At 38.8% G+C, this 25,000-nt stretch overlaps 1 protein-coding gene across 6 annotated transcripts in view; it reads left to right on the top strand.

The window, feature by feature from the left end:
- Nucleotides 1-25,000, top strand: part of LOC123769670 (protein kinase C-binding protein NELL2a) — a 288,242-nt gene that overhangs the window by 241,235 nt on the left and 22,007 nt on the right. For 5 of the 6 annotated variants that reach the window (XR_011223568.1, XM_069308717.1, XM_069308720.1 and 2 more), the window contains exons 2-8: nt 186-317; nt 492-760; nt 4,440-4,661; nt 4,769-4,924; nt 5,491-5,619; nt 8,931-9,024; nt 9,137-9,451. Coding sequence is in view for 5 of the 6 variants with exons in the window: in XM_069308717.1 (XP_069164818.1) it covers nt 186-317; nt 492-760; nt 4,440-4,661; nt 4,769-4,924; nt 5,491-5,619; nt 8,931-9,024; nt 9,137-9,451 (1,317 nt within the window). In the remaining variant the exon portion in view is untranslated. Of the gene's footprint in view, nt 1-185; nt 318-491; nt 761-2,085; nt 2,763-4,439; nt 4,662-4,768; nt 4,925-5,490; nt 5,620-8,930; nt 9,025-9,136; nt 9,452-25,000 lie in introns of those variants that run through there. The other variant, XM_069308721.1, reaches the window with a different exon arrangement.

The following is a 25,000-nucleotide window of genomic DNA, read 5'->3' as shown; positions in this document are numbered from 1 at the left end:
CCGTCCAAGTGGTTGGGCACCATTCCTTTTCCCCGTCCCATCCCAAATCCTTATCATGATCCCTTCCAAGCCATAGTCGTAATGGCTTGGTGCTTTCTCCTGATAGTGTTCTTTCTTCCTTCACCAACCCATTGTACTTTCTTGTAAATAAAAAGTATTATTATTATTTATTATTATGATTGCAGGGTCGGCGGAGAGTGGCGGCGGGGGGCGGCAGGTGGACTTGATAGAGTCGCTCCAGCTATGGAACACCAGCTTCCAAGGGCTCACCGTCATCCCTGGACCCAGACCCATCGCCCCGGCCATCTTCCTCCAAGGTAGGTCTCTCCTCCTATACTTCTCCACAGAATTGCCACAAGATATCTTAACTCCTTCGTGGAAATAATGAAATTGAGGTGGTCCATAAAGGGGACGAGCCATCACGCTTGTCTTGCAAGTGTAGACATTAACATTTCCGCACCGAATACAAACCTTTTTTCATGTTATTTTAGGGGAAACTAGGGAGGTGAGGGTGCCGGAGGCTGTGCAGGCAGCAGCCGCAGCGTTACTGAGTAGTTCGCGAGAATTCACAGTGATGGCGACGCTGCAGCAGGAGGACCGGAATGCTGGCACCATCCTGGCCTTCTCGCGGGGCAACCAGCGGTACCTGGAGCTGCAGTCCTCCGGCAGGAAAGATGAGCTTCGTCTACACTACATACACAATGGTGCTGTTCATGTCGAGACCTTCCCTTACCGCATCGCAGATCAACGCTGGCACAAGGTGGTTTGCATTTTCTTGTTCAGTGTATACTGCATAATATATTGAACGTGTTCACAGACCAGTTTATAAATGTCAATCATAAGTTTTTCTTGTTTCAGTAACTAGTTATTTCTTCATTAATGTGATATGATAGGTAAACCAAAAAAAAAACATTAATTATATTAATTTTGTGTCTGAACTAATTTTTTGGGTTATAACTCGGTATCTTCACAATATATTTTAACTTTGCTTATCTATTTTCTAACCCTTTTTGTTAGTCTGGTAAATTGTTTTTCTAGACAGACTTCACCATTCTTTATTTGTATATAGCCACTTTTTCCTATAAGATTCTTTAGTTCTGTGGGTATCCATTTAGGTTCACTGTTAATCAGTCTATTAAATTTATATGGTATACTATGTCCCTGTGCTGTACCAACAATAGTTTTAAAATAATTATAATTTGAATCTACATCATAATCCATTAGGACAAAATTCCTGGGTTCCTGAATCTTCAGGACCTTTAGAGGATTCATTTGAATCCCAGTTTGCATTTCTTTTGAGCATATCGTGGTGTAGTGGTCTAGGGTATGTGCTTGGGAGTATAATGTATGTGTTCGAATCCTCCTCACGGCTTGCACTGATTTTCTTGTTGATGTGGGGCATAACAACCCACGCCACGACTACCAAATTAATAGCATTACATTACAGCAGATTGATGAAGAAAAGGACCTTGGGGGTCAAAATCCACCACTCACTGAAAGTTGCACAACAGTTGGGAGCAGCAGTCAGAAAAACTAACCAAACCATTGAAATAGTCAAGTGTACTTTTGACTTTAAGGAAAAGAAGGTAATGATTCAACTGTACAAATCTCTGGTGCTTTTGGATTAACATTTGGATTACTGTATTGAAACTTTTAAAATACTGAACAATTTGGAGGAGGTTGATCCAGACATTTTCTTCAAAACGTCAGATGTAACACAAACAAGGAACAACAGTTTCAAGCTTAACAAGCCACAATATATGACTAAGAACAGGAGATGCTTTTTCACCCACAGGGTTATTAACCCATGGAACCACCTATCCGCCAAAACCATAATTGTCAAAACTGTGTTGAATTTTAAAATATACCTGGAAAAGATCATGCAAATAGGGAAGGGGACGTTCAACTAGCTGCTGGCTTGCTGTCCTCTTCGAGGCCATTAGTGTTAGTGGCCCTCAGGTAAATCATCCTTTGCAGATGACACTAGAATTTTCGTGAGGATAGACAATGTAGAGGACACGGCAAACCTCCAACTTGGTGTTAGCCTGTAACAAGTATAATATACATGCTCCATACTCTCATTATCTCGTGTGCAGATTGAGATAGGTTACGTAGGATTAACAAACCCATCTCTAAGTTGTCACATTTTCTAAGTGTACAACTAATTACAGTTAATACTTCTTCACAACCTGCTAGAGGAAGGTCAGGTGAGGTGAGGTGAAGGCTGGTAATATAACCAGTCGACAGCGAATCATCATCAGTCTAAACTCCAAGAGTGGTTCAGTACAGATGCTCAAGAGATACTACACATCTTCAACATTCACCAACAACAATGTAACACTCGACGTGTCCAGTTCCTACCCTCACAAGACTCTTCAGCCTCAACACAGAACAGACAGCCAGACTCTGGCCGCATCAAGCTTCCACTCTCTCGTCCCGTACTCGAGCTCCTTGAGTCCGCCTGCATTCAGATCGCTACGCTCTTGCCCAGCTCTCTACCCCTGGCCTCACTCAGCTCTCTGCCCTGCTCCAGGCTTCGTCTCAACTACTACAACACTTCACTACATTGTCAACAAACCTGTCCATCTCGATACCTGGAATGATATCAAACCATTCCAGAGCCAGGTCATCTCTCGTATCAGGAGCGGTTGAGGGCCACAAGACTAACAACGCTGCAAATCAGGCATGACAGGGCGGATCTCATTGAAACTTAAAATACTGAACAATTTGAAGGATGTTGATCTGGATAATTTCTTCAAAAGGTCAGATATAACACAAACGAGTAACAACGGTTTCAAGCTCAACAAGCCACAATGTAGGACTGAGAACAGGAGATGCATTTTCACTCTCATGGTTAGAAACCCACTGTTAAATTGGTAAGGTAAATTGGGGGGCCTTTGACAAGCCGCCGGCTCCCTGTTCTTGTTGAGGCCATTAGTATTAATGGCCGCCAGGTAAATTCAGGTAAAACGACTGCTGTAACCAAGACTACTACATAAATAAATACAGTACAATACAATACAATACAATTTTATTTAGGTAAGGTACATACATACAATAAATTTTTACAAGGATTGGTTGACTTATAGGTAGAGCTAGTACATACAATGCCTAAAGCCACTATTACGCAAAGCGTTTCGGGCATGATAAACTTAAATGACAAGCTTAATACTAATTGAGCATAATGAGTAGAATGAAAACATAGATGAAAAAGCAGCACAAATACAATTATGTCGACAAACAGCGCTCTTTAAAGAAAAAAACAGACATTGGTTGACAATAGAAGGGTAAGGTAGGTTACAGGGAATTTATTAGGTATAGCTTCGCTTTTAACTTAAACTGGTTGAGAGAGGTACAGTCTTTAACATGGTTGGGAAGGTCATTCCACATTCTGGGCCCCAGTATATGAAACCACTATACTGTACTGTGTCTCATCAACCAAATCGTACACATAAAAATACATTATAAGTCTTTCAATGGGTCACAGAAAATAACATGATGTTTAATGAGCTTCAAGTTCCAGTTTCTGCACTGTGGGAAAAATGAAAACATCAAAGCAGAAACCTTGTATAAAACAGTCAAACTACACTATTGAAAGAAAAAACAATGTAAAAGATTTGGGAGTAATCATGTCAGAAGACCTTATGTTTAAAGAACACAACAAAGTTGCTGTCATAACTGAAAGAAAAATGACAGGTTGGATAACAAGAACCTTAGAAACAGGAGATGCTATACCAATGATACTTTAAGACATTAGCTCTCTCTAAAGTGGTATATTGTTACACACACTAACAGCTCCATTCAAAGCTGGAGAAATTGCTGACCTAGAAATTGATCTTTTACAGCTAGAATCCATTCGGTAAAACATTTAAATTATGACCACCTACAAATTTTAAATCTGTATTCCCTATAGCACAGGTGAGAGAGATTTATAATAATTTCCACTTGGGGGAAAATATTAGGATGACTGGTTCTAAAGCTACACACAGAAATACCACATGATACTAGAAATCATGGCAGGATGTGCAAAATAGCCCCACTGAAAAGCAGAGGTTCAATAGTCACATTGAAAAGGAACTCGATCAGTATCAAAGCCCAAGACTTTTCAACACACTTTCTTTACACATACGGAGCATAACTGACCGACCTCTCAGTGTTCAAAAGAGAACTAGACAAGCATCTTCAAAGGATACCTGATCAACCAGGCTGTAACATAGGTTAGGCTGCGAGTTGCTGCATCAATCAGTCTGGTCTGATTAACCAGAGGTCAGAGACCGGGTTGCAGGGATGTTGATCCTCGGAATCAACAGGTAATCAATAGGTAGTACAGCGTACAGTAATTTGACCTAATACATAAGTAATATTCTTATATTAAATTTTATTATGTTAACCAATACTATTTTATAAGAACTCTCTAACACCTTTCTTCATTTTACTAGGTATCAGTGGTGGTGAGTGGTACTCAGGTTGAAGTATGGGTAGATTGTTCTCGTGTTTATCGACGCCTAGCTCCACCTCCCATGACCAATTTGACAGCCCTAGCCTCTTTGGCTCCACCCATTGACCCTGCAGATCCCACACTTACTCAAGATCCCACCTTTCATGATGCTCCCTTGGCTCTCTATTTGGGCCAACGTAATGCCAAACATTTTCTGTTTAAGGTAAGCTACCCCTCTGTTAACCAGAAAACTTGAAAAACATACTTGTAGCATATTTCAATCTTGAGTTTTGTTAAGAATCTATCATTATTTTGGTATGGTTGTTACAGGGAGCCCTACAGGATGTGCGTTTAGTGTCTGGGGCAGGGGGCTACTTGTTGCAGTGTCCTCAAGCAGATGCTGAATGTCCAACCTGTGGACAGTTTCAGACATTATCTGATCAAGTCGACCAACTACAACACCTTGTCACTCAACTGGCAACTCGGGTAAAATTCTTGACTCATTTTACATGTAATTATATGAAGAGTTGATTGTGTAGGGTACCATGTGCTAAGATTGATGCAGAAAAATGTCAAATAGAGAGGAAACTTTATTGACAAGAGGACAAAATAACTAAGTGCTTTGTCAAATCTAACACATACACAAGACTTGCTGCTTATCAAATGAACATGTGAGGTGAAGGTAGGGGTGAGGCCAGGCTTGACTTCACCCCACCTTTACTTCACATTGTTCTTTTATAGGCAGTTAACCTGTGAATCGTCTAGTTTTTATAAAGAATCTATAGGTAAAATTTCATTTCAATAATGTGCTTACTACTACTAATTTTCTCTGCCTAATTCATTATTTTAGATTAAATTTACAAATGACAAATTGCTTGGTGAATAACTTTCAAGTCTGTATGATGAGATGAATAACATCTCATTAAGTGAGATGTTTGAAATAAAGATTTGCCACCAATTGGTTTCTGTCAACAATTTGTCAGCAGCTTTGTCAGCAGCTCCTGATTTTCTTCCATTAATAATGCCTGTGATTCATATTGAACTTTTACCAGCTGACGGCATCAGAGGCCCGGTTAGCTGCTGTGGAGGAATGCGATTGTCAAAGATCATGTCGAGTTAATGGTACAGTCAGACAGGATGGTGCTACATGGAAGAGTGGCTGTGAGATTTGTTCTTGTGTGGTAAGTGGTATTCTTGTGTGTTCCTTCATTCGTTTTTATCAGCATGATACATAGAACCAATATGTCCATTCACTTGGCCTGGTCAGTAGAACGACGGACGGTCTTGTTTCTTGTAGGGGTCGATGTTTGATTCCTGACGGTACAATTGGTTGGGCACTGTTCTTTCACTCAACCTTCATATTCCAGATCCTTGTCCTTGTATCCTTTCCAAGTGTGTACAGTGTAGTCACTGTACTTTGCAGTGCATAGTGCATACATAGTACTGTGCATAGTACACTGTACTATGCACAGTGTAGTAATTCCATATATGACTTCCCCATTAATGGGTAAGTGTCATTTGTGCCATGTCCATTAATGAAGTGTGTGTGGTTTGTACTTGAACCCATTAATAGGGAGGCGTGTTGTTTGTGCCTAATGTACTTAAGAGGAAGTGTTGTATGCCCTGTCCCATTTGGCTGCATGCAGTACAATCAGTCCAATGAGTAACAATTGCTGTACATGGGTTGATAAAGAAGGCATGGAAAGCAATGTGCAGGCAGCACAAAGTGGTAATTCAAATACTTAATAGACTGAAGACAGAGTGGATGCTACCTGACTTATGTCAGCATCAAGTTCGTGAATGATGGAAGTCCTTATTTAGTTGAAGAATAGCTATACATTTGAATTTCTGAGATGCTTCACTCCATATTACTGGCATTATTGATATTGTAGGAACATTGATACAGCATCTCTTGGTTAATAGTGACCTTTTTTGTGTTTTCTTTCACAGATTATTACTCCACATAACTCCATTTCAAATATTCTTTCAGGTCTGATTTGACTCGTCCAAGTGGGCTTTTCCATAGATTTTAATTTCCTTGTCTGTACTAATCTGGATTTTCCTTGTGTTTACCGTCATCATTCTGCACTACAACAACATCTTTCTGACACTATAAACAAATTGACTAGTAACGATTGGTTATTACAGTCATTCATTACACGTTATCTCTTTACCCAGGTACAGTTGCTGCACCACCCCAGTCCTTAGGCACAATAGTCTCCTATCCTTCCATGCTTTCACACACACACACACACACACACGCGCGCGCACACACACACATACAGCTTCAAAGCTTTTGTGTAGCACTCAATAGTGTTCAGTATTTGTGTATTACACTGTTCCCATCAGTATTTGTGTATTACACTACTGAACTATATTATATCTTTCAGAATATATGGTGTACTCCACACTTGAGGACATATGCTTTACTCCACAACATAAGCTTTACTCCACACTTCACAAGATAAGCTTTACTCCACACTTTAGAATCTGTCATCTACCACATCCTTCCAGTATCTGTGTACCACTTGATGCCCTTGAGTATGCACCTCAATACACCCCCCTCCCCTCCCCTCAAAATTTCCCTACTTGATCTAGTAGGATGTCATTCCATATATATATATTTGCCCGAAATGCTGTGCGTATTAGTGGCTTTAGGTATTGTATGTACTAGCTCTATCTATAAATCCAACATTATGTTTGTAACTCACCTTCTATGTATGTACTTTTACCTGAATAATAGGTCATTGTACCTTCTTGTATATAAATAAATAAATAAATACAAAATTGAATTTGAATGTCATTAAATGGGTCTTCTCGTCTGTTATTCTCTGGTCTCTCTTCTGCACATGACACCATTTTTATTTAAAGTTGCAAAAGAATTTACTATTGTATGTGTGTGGAATTTATCTTAATTCTTTATCTTTGTGTCCTTATTCTTTCATTTGTTGTACATTCCCCTGGTGGTAAAGAATCTCACCTTGAGAGTGCACATTCTTCCATTGTTTTATCTTGCCAATAATTTTTCATTTGCATCTTGACATTTCCAAGTTGGTTTTATCAGCCTTTACTAGCTTTTCATTCTTTTTTCACTATCATTTATCTATTCATTCAGTGTACTGTATCTGTATTGTTTAATATTTCACTATCATCTTTCTCCACAAGTCTTATTTTTACCCTTACCTTGTATTGTACACAGCAGCGTATGTAAACTTTTCTAACTTAGATAAGATAAGATGTTTATTCAGGTAAAGGTGCATACATTGAAAATGAGTTACAAACATAATGTTGGATTTGTAGATAGAGCTAATACATACAATGCCTGAAGCCACTAATAAACACAGCATTTCGGGCAAGGTGTGGGGAAAAAACTTAGCCTATAAGACTTAATAATAATTGAGATCAAAAGCATAAATTGATTTGGAAAAAAAGGAAAAGAGAGTGATGATAATTACATGGATGGAACAGCAGAAAATGCAACAGAACAGCAGAAGGAATTTTAACTAAATAAACAGATTAAAATTATCTTTCAAGTTTACACATGGCAGATATCAGCAGTTAAACAAGTTGGTTAATAATCAATATTGTTTGAAATAGCAAGACATAGGTTGACATTTAGGAGGTAAGATAGGTTACATGTAGTTTATTAGGTAGTACTGCACTGTACTTAGTTTTCTCTTAAACTGGTTGAGAGAGGTTACCTTACCTTGAGGTTACCTTGAGGTAAGGTAACCTCTCTCAAAAAATACAGCCTTTGACATGATTGTGAAGGCCATTCCACATTCTGGGTCTCTTGATTTGCAGAGCATTTTTAGTTTGGTTAAGTCACACTCTTGGAATATCAAATAAGTATTTGTTTCTAGTGCAGGTCACTCTAGCATAGAGGAGGGTGGTGAGTGCCACTGCACGGTAAACGTTTCATTTGGAGGTAAGGGTGAGGCCCCCTCCACTCCAGATATTCTCATGGAGTCTTCCAAAGGCAGCCATCTGCCTGCCTAGGCAATCCTGTTGTTGACTTCTGGGTCTAATATAATATTCTGGATATAATATAAATTTGTTAACCATTGTCATCCCTCATGCCAGCCCACCACCTCCAAGTTAAGTTGACTGTCTTTCATGTTTACATACAGTATACAACATGAAAGCCATTGGGACATGAGCACTAATTCTACTTAATTTCCCATTACTTCTTTATTCTTCTTTTAAACACTTGAACATTCATTCTTCAGCATAACTCATACATTGTATATCTAATCCTCATCATATTGTCCATTTATTATATCTCTTCATTCATCTTTATTTAAATTTTGTCTGGCCTGCAGTTATACTTGTATCACTCTGAGCACTTGAAAACATTTAAATATACAATGTATTTCATTTTATTTTTAACTTTTTAACATTCTACATTTTCCTAATAAAAAACAAAACTCCCTGTCTCAAACTAAACAATCTAAAATTGCTTCCTTTGTGCTTGTGCAACTAACCCATACAGCATGGCGAGGTAACTTGCCGACCAGTGCCGTGCCCAGCCAGGACATGCAAGAACCCTGTGTACACTGAAGGAGAGTGTTGCCCCGTATGCCTAAGTAAGTGAGTTGCAATAATTAGTATAATAAATTCTCTCTGCTATTTATATCTGCATTAAAACCATACAAATAATAATGTTTTGTGTACTAAACAAGCATTTTATTGCTTCAGAACAATGTTCACTGAAAGGTGTAGTATATGACCACGGGGAGACCGTATCACCACGGCAGTGTGTCGACTGTGAATGCAGAGACGGCAAGATGCAATGTCGACGGGTTGACCCAGAAGAGACGTGCCCACCCCTTCCCTGTCCTGAAGAGCGGCAGTTCTCGGTTCCAGGGCAGTGCTGCAAGTTCTGTCCCGGTGTAGATTATTGTGCTCAAGGTCACAACTGCCATCCAAATGCTACGTGCATCAACCTCCAGACAACTTTCGCTTGCCACTGCAATGCTGGGTTCACTGGCACCAATGGACGAACTTGCACAGGTTAGAGCTTATAGATGATTTTTATTACATTAACAAATAAGTTCATATGCATTAATATAAATTTTCATGTAGGTTTTCATTTCTAATAATTTATATACCATCATCCTGATTTTATTATAAACACTTGGATGCAGACACTTTTATTTTGTTGCATTGCATTTATGCTATAACTAATCACTCATTTGTAACACTCAAGACATTCTTATTTAACCATGTGCCAAAATTTTACTTTTTACAAATGATTATACATAAAGAATTTTCTGAAGCATTGAGTTATCTTCTGTTTTCATATGCATATAATGTTTCCTTTTAATATTTCTGACTACATCATTAACACCCAAAGTGCAGTCATCGTCATGTGTTGATTGTCTAGTGGAATTTGGTCATCATTACATGACTACTTATCGGTACATTTTTGTGTCATTGTTTGAATACCTCTGTTGCCCACATGTTCCAATAGCTCGACGGTGTCTCCCAGCAGTCATGGGAGGCCACAAAATAATTTGAAGTCAAATGTTCTTCAGCTCCTAGTCTCCCATCACCTTATGATGATAGCTCTTACTTGGTCCAACAGAGAGAGCTTCACTGTATGTAGAAAATAAGTCGCACTAACTTGACTGAAGATAAATAACCCAACCCACATACATGAAATGAAAGGTTGTGTGTGTGTGTGTGTGTGTGTGTGTGTGTGTGTGTGTGTGTGTGTGTGTGTGTGTGTGTGTGTGTGTGTGTGTGTGTGTGTGTGTGTGTGTGTGTGTTTCAGTCCGTCCAGGACAAACCGAAACGTTGTCACTTTCCTTTCTTTTCATGTGTGGGTTGGGCTATCGTCACTGTATATATATTTATTTTATAATTACTGTACTTTTAAATACATTTCATATGAAAAACAAAAAATCTTTTATCATTTTTGGGTCCTGGCTCCCATTACAATGTGATGCTGACAATGCCAGAAAGAACATTGACCATTGCTTAGGCCAAAATGAGGTATAAAGGTATTTTGTTCCCTAATTTTGAGTACAGGTTTATTATTTCATGAGAAAAAAGTAAAATAATACTGTACTAATTTTGTTTTTTCCAATCAGGATGACAATTTTGATAATAGCTGCACTTTGAGGGTTAAATTTGTGGAAGCCAGTACATTTTATGAAAAGGTGTCAGTAAAAAGGACATTAGTTGCATACAAATGATCTACACAAACTGCAGCACAGTATATATATATATATAGATTTTCTAAAGGCTGAAAAATGCTATTTATCTGCGCTCAAATGTTTGACATAATAGCCTGAAACATATGTATTGTAATGATAGTCAATGGAATACCAGTATAACTGGTATCTTCCTGCCTTTGTGTGTTTCCAGTTCAGACCATATATCTTGCCCAGAAAATTCTTAAAAGGGTATTATCCATATTGTACTATTGGAAAAAAAATACCCATATATCCCCACAAAGCAGAATATCGAACCATTGCATGGTAAAGTCTTTCTGACAACACACCCGTAGGTTGTCGAGTCCAAGAATCACAAATTTTTACATTGTGTATATACCTCGCAATATTTATTTATACAATATACATTCTTTGAAAGTTATTAATAATATAGTAATAAGTATTTGTTAAAAGGTGTTTTGGAATAGAGTACAGTAATTTAATACAACTTGAACACAAAATTAAGTGTTTGTTGTGTATTTATTAATCGGTACATACTTTGGGTACGAGGTGTTGCCAAATTGTAGCAATATTGTTTCATTATTATCTACTGTATTTACATGTGGAATAAAGATGAGATTTCCCACCTAAAATATATATATATAATGTCCTGGCTAACATCCCAGACATTTACGAAGACCAGATAGACAGTCAAAATAAGGAGAAAAATGGAATAATTCAGTATCTCAAATCTTCCTGGCATGTGCACATTTTTTACATCAACGCAATCGTTGAATGTAAATTTTTTTAATATAGCCTTAACCCTTAAACGGCTCCAATCACTTATCTGTGATTGCTTCCTGTCCTCGAATGCATTAGTTTTGTGAACGTTTTGTTGACCAGACCACACACTAGAAGGTGAAGGGACGACGACGTTTCGGTCCATCCTGGACCATTCTCAAGTAGATTGTATCGACATTAACAATTGACTTGAGAATGGTCCAGGACGGACCAAAACGTCGTCATCTCTTCAACTTCTAGTGTGTGGTCTGGTCAACATACTTCAGCCACGTTATTGTGACTCATCGCCAACAACGTTTCGTTATGCCTTCACAACGTAGGATAGTTTATTAGCCAAGCTGTTTAATGGTTAAAAGATACATAGACTTTATCAGTTATTTCAATTGTGAGTATTAAAACAATTTAGTAAAAAAATTACTAGAAATTAAGATTGAGAAATATTATGAGAATTATCTAGTAGGCACCAGGTGGCAAATCGCCATTACGAAATATAATGTTTGTTATTATAAAATGCTTTCTAGTGTATATATGAGTATTATGTTGTCTCCATTTCTTTCAGACGATTACTGTATATGCTTTCTTAATATACTGTACTTGAAAATTTTGGTACTGAAGGGGAGGAGGGGGGGGAGTAGGTGAATTAATTGAAAAAACATCCTTAAAGGGTTTACATAGCAAATACACAATTCTTTTTCTAAAATATACTGTACACATTCACATCACAATAATATATTGAAAGTACTGCATTGCCTTACTATCTGTGGAAAAAGAAAGAGACCTTGACATTATAGTCCAATTTTAGGACAGCAAAAGCAGCCTTAAAAAACTTTAGTTCATGTGAAAAGCACTTTTCTAAACGGCACACTCGCTTGCTTTCCAAGGCAAGCTCCTACTGACCCATGTTTAGGTTCTCCTATGATCAGGATAGGTCAACATTTCCACTCTGGTACAGCATGAAATTATTAATTTGTCCTAATCGGATCATACTGATGCTAGGGAGACACTGGAAAATACCAAATCCTATTCAGAATGAAAACGGTAATGGTCATCACGTAAACTCAAAAACTTTTCCTTGTGCAAACTACTGAATAGCTCACTAGGTCACTACCCCTGACCTCCACCAGGTGGCAGCAGCACCACCACAATAAGGCCCTCCAGCCCAGCCTCCCCACATTCTACCTGAATGTCACTTGTCCAAATTTCACTTTTTCCAGATGACCTAGGCTTACATTGTCACCAATTGCAATATGGCTGACATCCACTAAGGTTATCCAAAGAGTAAAGTGTTTAGAGCAAAAACGCAAGGCTCAGATGTGTCACCCCTTTTTTGCAAAGTGTCTGTTCCCTTTGAAAGATAACTCACTTGCAACAGAGGTATTCAAATGAACTGTGCTGGATTATTAGTCATATTTTGCTCAACCTGGGTTTAGGCAGGGAGCTCGATACTCAGTTCACATAAAATGTATAGATGTAGTGCTAGGATAAATATGCTCCCAGATGGGGATGACAGTTTAATATGAGGGAGAAGGGTTCACAGAAAGAACCATGTGTATTAACTTACTACTGCTTAATTTTAAATACATTTAAAATGACGTGACATGCATGGTTTGGGGTTTCTCTTTACTTTAAGAAACATCATACACAAAAAATAATCAGACAGTGAGATGTGTAGGTGTCCTGCTAAATGATTCAGTCAAACTTCGGTGTACGAATGCCACACTTTACAAATTTTTCTGTTTACGAGCTCAATTTCTCCAAAAAATTTAACTCAGTTTTCAAGCTTTACCTCGCTTGCCGAGTTTATTGATACACTTATGGGTCGACCGAGCACGTAGTTTCTGGTGGCAAGAGCGTAGTGAGTTTCAGTTTACCAGTGCCTCTCGCCTATTGAGGATCGCACTTGAATTCTTTTGTAAAGAATTTAATTGTTTTCAGTTTTTTGGTTTCTGAACATAAAAGTACTTATTTTATATCACACCATGGGGTCCCAAGAAAGTCAGTGGTAAGGTTCAACCTAAGAAAACAAATGTAAGGATGACGATAGAGGAAAACAAGAGATCATTCATAGTGAGACAATGTGATGTCTCACTACAGACAAGTGTCAAAACATAGGGAAACACGAGTATCTATAGATAGATTCTTAGTAAGATAAGCAAGCAGGAGCCACAACCAGACCTTAGTGGCATGCCTGCATAATGTAAGAGAGTACCCCATAATGTCATCACTGCCTGATGTTATAATGGAAGGGGACTCCCCTTCCAAACACAAACACCTCTCCATCTCCCCCCCTCACTGTCTTTCATATACCAACAAGAGTCATCAATAAAGGTAAGATATAACTTGTACATAGTGTAGTACAAAATATTTATAGTATTGTGTATGAAATGTATTTTTAAGTTAATATTTTTGGGAGTGTGGAATAGATTAATTCAATTTACATTATTTCTTATGGGAAAATTTGTTTTGAATTATGAACCGTCTCTGGTTTTAGTTTAGTTCATTTATTATGCACCCCATACCCATCTTGTGGGTGGTAGTAGAAAGGGTTACAGAGGCACATAATGGGCTCAGGGACTGATCCCCACAATTCATTAATTCATTTAGCTAAGCAAGTTACAATCTTGATGAGCTAGTTACAAAATTCAATACACACCGTCACATCATCAATGGGTTCGAGATCGACCACAAACACAGTTTCTAAATTAAGCAACTGACATATGTGGAGAGCTAGTGTCACAATTGACATGTTTGTCCTGCACACCGCCCCCCATCCAGTGGGCAGTGGTGGATAGGTTACAATCACTTAGTTACTACCTACAGTTAGAAAACTGGGGATATTTGCCTAAAATTTCTGGTAGCAGATCATCTTGAATGAAATATTTACACATCTTTGGAACACTGGTTATAGAATTGTCTCTGAATTCATGTATCTTTTTGCACTTCATCACATAGTGACGGAGGGTGTGCGAATAATTTTGTTGACACAGTTTACATTTGGTCAGGTCTACATCATCAGATAATGAAAATTCCCAGAGATACTTGTAACCGAGTCTAAGCCGAGCAGTAGTAACATCTAGAAGTCCACTGATTTTATTGGATGTCTCTGGGAACAGATTAAATTTGTAAACAGAAGTACCACAGTACAGTACTTGGCTCTCTCGAGAGACCCTGTCTTAGCACTGGTTTACATGATTTGCTTCGCTATATTGTTTCCACCTGCAATTTCAAAGGAACTTCTGGAGTTCCAGTGTGGATATTTGAGCATTAATTGCATGCAAAAATATCAATATCTCCTCCACATGGTTTAGCTGCATGTGTGGTGTAATTATCATCAGTACATCTGCTATACTACTAGGTGGCATTCGTGAGAATTCTTTCAGTGCTAGACACACCAGGTTTGAGTTTGGAATATTCCCAGTCTCGGATTCCACCACCTTCTGTCCAGGTGCTTGCAGGTGAATCAACTGGGTTAGCCTTGTTGGCAGCCATGGCTGTGAGACAATCTATACAAAATCAATTGTATGTACTTGAATCTTTTTCTACCAAACAAACAGTCCTCATTCACATTTATCCTCAATGTAATACAGGTGACTGGCTCCTGCACTCGTTAGCATCTCGACTGCCTGCAATCCTCATGCTTACCCATCAGTGATTATAAGGAAGTGGGATCTAGCTCTTTATGCCCTTTATCCTAGCCATTTTGACCTGATTCACTAATTACCTCTCAGCATTAAGAAAATATGTGAAGAAAATGTTAAGGTTGTTAATGGAATTAGCTTCAACAACTTCTTCCTTTAATACATTTCACTTGCTGGCCACCCATACAGGGAGGGAGGGAGGGAATTATCAGGGAAAAGCACCAAGCCATTATGATTATATGGCACTTAGAAGTAGTCAGGATAAGATAGGAATGGTGCCCAGCCACTTGGACGGTCGGGGATTGAACGCTGACCTGCGTGAAGTGAGACTGTCGCCCTACCGTCCAGCCCAAGTGGTTGGGCACCATCCATACAGGGAGCAAAAACTTCCTTACATCATTTCGACTCGTTTTGTGTGTCTAGCTTTCACTGATGGCCCCCCTTGTCTTACCTCTTTTTAATTTTAATAGATTTTCTTTACCCACTTTGTGTATTCCACTCAAATTCTTCTACATGGTCATCATATTTCCTTTATTTCTTCCTCTCTAAGGTTGTGAGGCGAGTTCTCTTAACCTGTTCTCACAGCTTTGGCCTCATAATTCTGGTACTAACTTAGTTGCTACCCTATGAACATTCTCATGTTTGTATTTATACTTTGCAAGGTGAGGATTCCATGCTGTTGCTGCATACTCAAGTAGTTGTCTCGCATAGGCAGTGTGTATATGGCTTTGGAAGCTTCCTTGTTTAGATTCCTAAATGATGACCTTATGTTTGCTAACTCCCAAAAGTGGCTGATGTTATTCTGTTCACCTGAGCTTCTAGTGTTTACTAGTTGTGTTTTTGCGGGGGTTGAGCTTTGCTCTTTCGGCCCGCCTCTCAACTGTCAATCAACTGTTTACTATTTTTTTTTTTTTTCCCCACACCACACACACACACACACCCCAGGAAGCAGCCCATGACAGCTGACTAACTCCCAGGTGCCTATTTACTGCTAGGTAACAGGGGCACTTAGGGTGAAAGAAACTTTGCCCATTTGTTTCTGCCTCGTGTGGGAATCGAACCCGCGCCACAGAATTACGAGTCCTGCGCGCTATCCACCAGGCTACGAGGCCCCGAATAGTGTTAATGTTAGGATGATGTCTACTCCCAGGTCTTTTTCTCCTATTGTTTCTTTTTAATTACCTTCCTTTTATGGGGTAGTTAAATACAGGTCTCCTATCTCCCTTAACCATTTTCTTCATTTTACACATTTGGATTGAATTCTTGTAGCCTGAATCTGCTCACTCCTGAAGTTTGTCAGGAGTCTTCCTACAGCACCCTACAGTCCTCTCAGTTCTTACTTTCCTCATTAACTTTGCGTCATCTGCCAACTTGAGCATGTACAAGCTCATCCCCACTGTGAGGTCATTTACTTGAAAAGAGCATGGGTCCTGGGACAGATTCCTGCAGAACTTCTTTCCAGCCTGATATATTCTCTGACTATGACCCCTTTGTTTTCTGACCATCAGGTAATCCTGTACAGAATCCAGTGCCAAACCTGTTATCTCCATTTATCTCTCCATCTTGTGTTTTGCAAGTTTTTGGCAAACAAGGAAAATTTGCTTTAGAATTCCAATCATATTTGTTAAGGATGATTTCCCTCTGAAACTGTGTTGTGCCTCTATAAAATTTACTCTTCCTAAATGTTCTATAATCCTTTCTGATGACTTGTTAAGGATTTTGCATGAAATGCATGTTAAGGAATTTGATTGGAAAGACATGCTGTTAGGCAAGGAAGTACACGAGATGTATGTCAAGTTTTGTGAAATATGATAAGGGCACAAAAAAAATTATACCAAAACAGAGATGCAGAACTAGGAAAGAGAATTGGTTCAACAGAAATTGCGAGAAGGCCAGAGACCAAAAGACACAAAATTGGAATCAGTATAGGAAAAGGCCAAACCCCCAATTATGCCAGCGATACAAAGAAGAGTAAACAACTACACAGCAGTGAGGAGAGGGACAAAGAAATTTTGAGAAAATGATAGCGGACAAATGTAAAACAGAACCAGGCCTATAATATAAATTTATCAAAAGCAAATTGCAGGTGAAGGATAATATTCAGAGATTGAAAATGGGAAACAGATTCACAGAAATTAAAAGAAAATGTGTGAAACATTAAATGAACAGTTCCAAAGTGTGTGTGTGCAAAGGGAAATCTACAGAGAACCAGACACTAAAAATTCCAGAGAACAACATAGAGCACATAGAGGTGTCTATAGACGATGTGGAAAAATTGCTTAAGGAGCTAAGTAAGAACAAAGCAGTTGGCCCAGATGGAGTTTCACCATGGGTTTTGAGAGAATGTGCACCTGAGCTCAGCATTCCACTTAACTGATTTTTCAGGTACCCCTGTGTACAGGAGTTCTAGCAGATGTGTGGGAAAAATGCTAACATAGTTCCAATCTACAAAAGTGGCAGCATGGAAAACCCCTTTAATTATAGACCTGTATCATTGACAAGTATTAATAGTCAAAATGTTGGAAAAAAATAATTAAAACTTATGGGTAGAACACGTGGAGAAAAATTAAATAATAACAGTATGGATTTCGATCTGGAAGATCCTATGTAACAAATTCTCACTTTCTATGATAGAGCCACAGAGATTTTATAGGAAAGAGATGGATAGGTTGACTGCATCTATCTGGACTTAAAAAAAAGGCTTTCAACAGAGTTCCCTTATAAGAGGTTGTTCTGGAAACTGGAACATATTGGAGGAGTGACAGAGAGGCTTCTAACATGGATGAAAAATTTTCTGACAGAAAAATGTGGGCAGTAACCAGAGGCAATGTATCGGACTAGAGAAATGTCATGAGTGGAGTACCACAGGGTTCAGTTCTTGCACCAGTAATGTTCATTGTCTACAAAACGATCTACCAGATGAAATACAGAATTATATGAACATGTTTGCAAATGATACTAAGATACTATGGAAGATAAGGAACTTCGACAATTTTCATGCCCTTCAAGAAGATCTGGACCAAATACTGTAAATGTATGGAGCACCACTTGGCAAATGGAATTTAATGTGAATAAATGCCATGTTCTGGAGTGTGGAATAGAACATAGACCTCACACAACCTACAAATTATGTGAAAAATCTTTAAAGAATTGTAATGAAGAAGGAAGTCTAGGGATGGTTCTAGATAGAAAACTATCACTCGAGAACCACAAAGAACATTGTGCGAGGAGCCTACGTTTCACTTTCCAATTTAATTTTTTTTTTTTAAATACTGTACATGGATGGTGAAATAATAAAGAAATTGTTCATGACCTTTGTTAGACCAAAGCTGGAATATGCAGTAGTTGTACGGTTCCCGTATCTTAAGAAGCACATCAACAAACTGGAAAAAGTGCAAAGTCGTGCAACTTAATGGCTCCCAGAACAGAAGGACAAGAGTTACTAGGAGAGGTTAGAGGCATTAAATATGCCAAAACTAGACGATTAAAAAAAAAAGGCGATATAATCACTACCTGTACTTAAGAACTGCCTAACCCAGTCGATGATGTGAGGGGGGCCCTGACAGCTGAGTGGACAGCACTTTGGATTCGTAATCCTGAAGTTCCGGGTTCGATCCCCGGTGGAGGCAGAAACAAATGGGCAGAGTTTCTTTCACCCGGATGCAACTGTTCACCTAGCAGTAAATAGGTATCTGGGCATTAGACAGCTACTATGGGCTGCTTCCTGGGGGGGAGTAACGAAAAGGAGGCCTGTTCGAGGACTGGGCCGCGAGGACGCTAAGCCCCCAAATCATCTCAAGATAACCTCAAGAAACTAACGTACAAAACGGTAACAGGAATTGATAATATTGATAGAGAAGAATTCCTAAGACCTGGAACGTCAAGAACAAAAGGTCATATTTTAAACTAAACAAAGCTGCCAAAGAAATATAAGAAAATTCACTTTCACAAACAGAGTGGTAGACGGTTGGAACAAAGTAGGTGAGCAGGTGGTGGAGGCCAAAGCTGTCAGTAGTTTCAAAGCATTATATGACTGTGGTGAGAAGATGAGACACCACGAGTGTAGCTCTCATCCTGTAACTGCACTTGGGTAATTACACACTTTTGCACAATATTTTAGGAGCACAGAGAAGAGCTGGTTTACACTAGATTCAATTATGCATTCTTCAAATTCACAGTGAAAACCCTCCATACATTTCCACTATATCTGGGGTGTCTATAACTAAAGCTGCATGGTCTTCTGCACTCAAGTTTTGTTCATCCAAGCAGACATATCATGTCTCTCTTATATAGTGCTAGATTTGTAATATATGGTGCTATAATTCTCTTCCATGATGCTATAAAAAGGTGCTATACAGTGTGTGTGTGTGTGTCACATGGTGCTACTTTGAGGTTCAATTCAGTCTTTTTTTCTTATTTTATTTTGAAACATTATTATTTCAGATTGATGTGATTTAGGGACTCTCCCATGAGTATTATTACCTACTTGGTATTTGTAGGTCGGCCCCTGTTCCTTCAATCAGGTTGTATGTAATATCTAAAGGAAATTATATTATTGTAAGAGTTATACTGTACATATAATAAAATCTGTACACCCTAAGGGTAAAGTATTAATGTACAAGTCATACTTATAATAAAGCATGTACACCCACTGGACTATTTGTATGACCCACTGTGAGTATTACATTCATACATGCTTTTTAGTTTCCTGCTTCATATTTTCATGGAGTGAGGGGGAAGGGGGAATACCAACTCAGAGATAAAGATGAATAATGTATTAAAAAAGGTCACATGTATATTAAGTACAGGTATCGCTTCCATTCATTACATCATTCTTAATACAACATATAGACAGGTAATCAGTTCTTCTCTTGAATTATCATATATATATATATATATATATATATATATATGTATGTATGTATGTATGTATGTATGTATGTATGTATGTATGTATGTATGTATGTATGTATGTATGTATATATGTCGTACCTAGTAGCCAGAATGCACTTCTCGGCCTACTATGCAAGGCCCGATTTGCCTAATAAGCCAAGTTTTCCTGAATTAATATATTTTCTCTAATGATTTTCTTATGAAATGATAAAGCTACTCATTTCATTATGTATGAGGTCTATTTTTCTTATTGGAGTTAAAATTAACGTAGATATATGACCGAACCTAACCAACCCTACCTAACCTACCTATATATATATATATATATATATATGTCGTACCTAGTAGCCAGAACGCACTTCTCAGCCTACTATGCAAGGCCCAATTTGCTTAATAAGCCAAGTTTTCATGAATTAATGGTTTTTCGACTACCTAACCTACCTAACCTAACCTAACCTAACGTTTTCGGCTACCTAACCTAACCTAACCTATAAAGATAGGTTAGGTTAGGTAGGGTTGGTTAGGTTCGGTCATATATCTACGTTAATTTTAACTCCGATAAAAAAAAATTGACCTCATACATAATGAAATGGGTAGCTTTATCATTTCACAAGAAAAAAATTACAGAAAATATATTAATTCAGGAAAACTTGGCTTATTAGGCAAATCGGGCCTTGCATAGTAGGCTGAGAAGTGCATTCTGGCTATTAGGTACGACATATATATATAAATATATATATATATATATATATATATATATATATATATATATATATATATATATATATATATATATATATATATATATATATATGTCGTACCTAGTAGCCAGAACGCACTTCTCAGCCAACTATGCAAGGCCCGATTTGCCTAGTAAGCCAAGTTTTCCTGAATTAATATATTTTCTCTAATTTTTTTCTTATGAAATGATAAAGCTACCCATTTCATTAAGTATGAGGTCAATTTTTTTTTATTGGAGTTAAAATTAACATAGATATATGACCGAACCTAACCAACCCTACCTAACCTAACCTAACCTATCTCTATAGGTTAGGTTCGGTTAGGTAACCAAAAAAGTTAGGTTAGGTTAGGTAGGTTAGGTAGTCGAAAAACAATTAATTCATGAAAACTTGGCTTATTAGGCAAATTTGGCCTTGCATAGTAGGCTGAGAAGCGAGTTCTGGCTACTAGGTACGACATATATATATATATATATATATATATATATATATATATATATATAACATAACATAACATACAAATTCATCCATTTCATACAAAATACTTCCAGTCTTGTTTCCTATTAGTATTTCCTGTAAATAGTCCACACACCCTGGTTTCTCAAACGTGCACGTGCATACAACCAAAAAAAAAAGAAGAGCTATATAGAGAGAGGTTGAAAGTGTTAAATATGCCAACCCTTGAGGATAGAAGTAAAAGAGGTAATTTGCTTAAGCCAGATGCTTGGGGCTTGTCTCGCCCAACTTTGCACTGTGATTGCTATGGGGCACGTGCCCAACATGACCGAGTTGGGATCAGCAACAATCAAATGACTACAGCACGACATGGTGCCATTGGGAAATCCATGAACCTCCTGGCAATTGAGACAAGCTTGACCTTTAAAAAATGTTAAAAACTGAAATTTAAAATACATTTTTCTTATATAGTAAAACATTTTGCACTGATATTTGTAAAACTGTTAATACAAATTTCTGTCCATTATACTTTGGCCATAATAGGCCAATTTGTGTTTATAATGTCATCAACACTGGGTCTCCTACCACCACACTCCCTTCCCTCCTGAACAGTCAGTCGCTTGCTTAACACTCATATGTTGCAGATGTGTGCAGGCAGCCTTCACACTGAAGTGTATAAATTACACTTCCTGATGTGATACATAGCAATATATGATTCATATTGACACATGATACATGCCAACACACTTTATACTAATGCATGTAATTCATATTGACACATGTAAGAAACTGACACACACATGACACATGCCGAGAGGTTATACATATTTGCACACATGCTTGGGTTGACTCGGGCTCCCAACACCTCTGTGGCACATCCTTTTAGGGTTGACCTGGACACTGTTGGATACCCCCTATCTAGTTATTGTATAAATAAAGAAAAGATAATGGAAACAGAGTACAAGTGTACCTGTATCATTATTTTCACTGATAACAATGCTCTCTTGTTAACCCGTACCGATACAATACTCCAATGCAATAAAAAGACAGATTCCGATACCAATATTAAATATTTCTTGTCAGATGCTATGAAGCTGTGTAAAAAGAAATATCAAAATATCGGTTGAAGTTCTATTGATAGTACAAAAATAGACTGATATTATCATTACCAGCACATAGCTATACTGCATCTGTAATGTGGTGTTTATTAAGAAAAAATAATACAGTTTACTCAATTTGACACCTAATTATTTGAATCTCGGGATTAACAGCTTGACGTCCAGTTTGGATGTGGTGTGTGTGGGGGTTATCCATCCACAGACCATTACATGCCTTGACTAACACTTTACCATCACCTTCTCCACTGTTTACCACCTCCCTTCCTCCCTCCCTCCCTCCCTCCTTAACATATCTCACCACCAGCTTCTGCTCAGGGTACTGCATGAGCCTATTACACTCCCACCACTTGTTACGCTTACCCCGTTTACGTTCTGAAATTTTCCAGACGGAATACGTTGATTGCTCTCGTGCAATTGAACCTCCTCAAGTTTAAGTGATGTTTGTATTTTGTTAGTTCACATATACACTACAATAAAGAAAAAAAAGATACTACAAAAAATGGTAAGGGGCAAAATAAGCTCTTACTCAATTTACCTGATTTGCTCATTTGCCCACATAAATCTGATAGTTTTTAATATTGCCCTGTTGCATGATATGCCTGAGGCTGTACGACAACTTTTTGTTCAGTCTTTCTTATTGGAAACATGAAAGAAAGGAGCAATCCACACACTAAAACTGTGTACAGTGGAGTCCTGGTTAAGCCAACATCAGTGCAGCTGATCTACTGGTGAAATCTTGCCTAGTTTTGGTCTCTTTCCCCCTAGTCAGTCATTGCTCCAGATACCTGAATTTGGTACAGGGATGTGGCCTGCTAATCCAGATTTAAGCTGGAGATTTAAGCATTAAATAGATTAAACACACATAGATGTAAATTTAAAAGTTTCTATGTGATTTCAGTATGAAAATTATTTTCACAAATGTGTGTTACCTTCACTAATAAAAAAAAGGCATTCCCCACCCCCACTCCCTCCAAAAAAACAACAACCTGGTATAGGCAAATATCTAGTTGCAACAGACGGCCTCAACTACATTTAATTTGGAATAACTGGATACCATTTAATTTTAGATTTTGAGAAAATGTACCCATTTAAAGATGGATTTTAACAATCCCTGCAGGAATTGTAAAATAATTTACCTGAAATCACATACCATCAACATTTTGTACAAATATACTGTATATAAATCATCTGTTACATAAAAAACTGTATCTATACAAATGACATCTCTGTAATAATCACTGTTCAAATCATCCCTTTCCAGGGTCTGATTAAAAACCTTTTGTGACATCTGTAATCCTTTTGTGACTGCTAGGCACTCACACGATAAGCATAGTTTGCACAATAAATACAGAGAAGCTACTGGCAATTTCTGGGGAGCTCCTTCGGCTCCCCAGAGCTAACCGGGCTGATATAAATGCATTAAACCCTGGCAATGCACATGGAGTTCTAGGCCTACCAGGGTCCATGAGCCAGAAGCTGGCCCCCTTGGAGAGGCACTAGGAGCAATGGCCTATAAAAAAAACCATGTAGCTGAAAGCATTCTATGTTTGCCATCGACCAGGTCAGGCACCCAGAAAGGAAAGCGCCCCAAAACAAACCCCTTTTCTGGTTACAATATTTTGTTTTGTTTTTTCGGCTGCTCCTGCCTTTTCTTTAGAGGCAGGGGGTGGCAGAACCACTGCTGCTTGCATTCGGCGTTGATGTTACTTCTGCATTGTTCCGCAAGCTGTCTCGTAAATGGGCCAATGCTCTGGCCTGATCATGCGTTGTCTGAGCAATCCTGGTCTTTGGACCGGGTGCTCTCCTTTCTCTCTTCTCCTCGGTTTGTGGTGGCCCCTTGGTTTAGAATTATTTTTCCAAGGTGCTTTCCTGTTGGCATTGGCCTTTGGGGGTCGGGTCGGGGACCTTCATGCTCTCCTCCAGCACAGGGGTTTCTGCTCTTTTGGTTCTGGTGGTAGATTTGTTGATTTGCAGCCGTCTCCTTCTTTTCTGGGGAAGAATGAAACTGCTGCTTTCCTTGGGTTGTTGATGCAGGCCAGGGGTGCATCATGTGGTTGTGGCTCTCCGCCGTTACCTGAGCAGCATGACCTCAGTGGCCGGGGAAGCCTTTTTTGGTTGACTCGGTTTCCCCTTCTTCCCTGTTTCAGGGTTCGGGTCTTCCAGGTTGTCCGCAGGGTTATTCGGTCCAACCAGCCTGTGCTCTATCCTCGTGCCCACGACTTTCGTAAGTTTGCTGCGCTGGCTGCTGTTTTTGGTAACATGTCTTGGGCTGACATTAGGGCATGGGGTTTTTGGAGGTCGAACAGGGTTTTGGCCACTCACTACTTGTCATTGTTCCTGGGCCTAGTCGGGCCTGTGTTGCATTGGGTCAGCGGTTGCAGCCAATTGTCTCGACATCACGTTGTGGAGCGAGGGCCGACCACCTCCCGGGTAAGTCTCTCCTGTTTTGTCTTTGGGTAAGTAGCTCCGGGGAGCCGAAGGAGTTTCCCCCAGAAAACCAGCGTTGAATGTAATGAAATGCCATTTTCTGGGTGAGACCTTCGGGTCTCACCCAGGTCTTTCTGGGCTTCCTGTAAACGACATCCCTACGGGCCATGGAAAACCCTGTCGAGGCTCAGTTGACCGATGGATGTGTCCTCTGAGTTGCACCTCGCCTTGTGTGCATTTGAAGGTTGTTTTGTGTCCTTGTCTCAGGGTGAAAGTCACCAGTTTTGCCTCTGTCATGCTGCCTGTTGGGTCAATGACACATTTGACCCAA

The sequence above is a fragment of the Procambarus clarkii genome, chromosome 63, assembly GCF_040958095.1.
Source record: "Procambarus clarkii isolate CNS0578487 chromosome 63, FALCON_Pclarkii_2.0, whole genome shotgun sequence".
NCBI classification, from domain to species: domain Eukaryota; kingdom Metazoa; phylum Arthropoda; class Malacostraca; order Decapoda; family Cambaridae; genus Procambarus; species Procambarus clarkii.
This window is presented reverse-complemented; position numbering and strand designations above follow the sequence as displayed.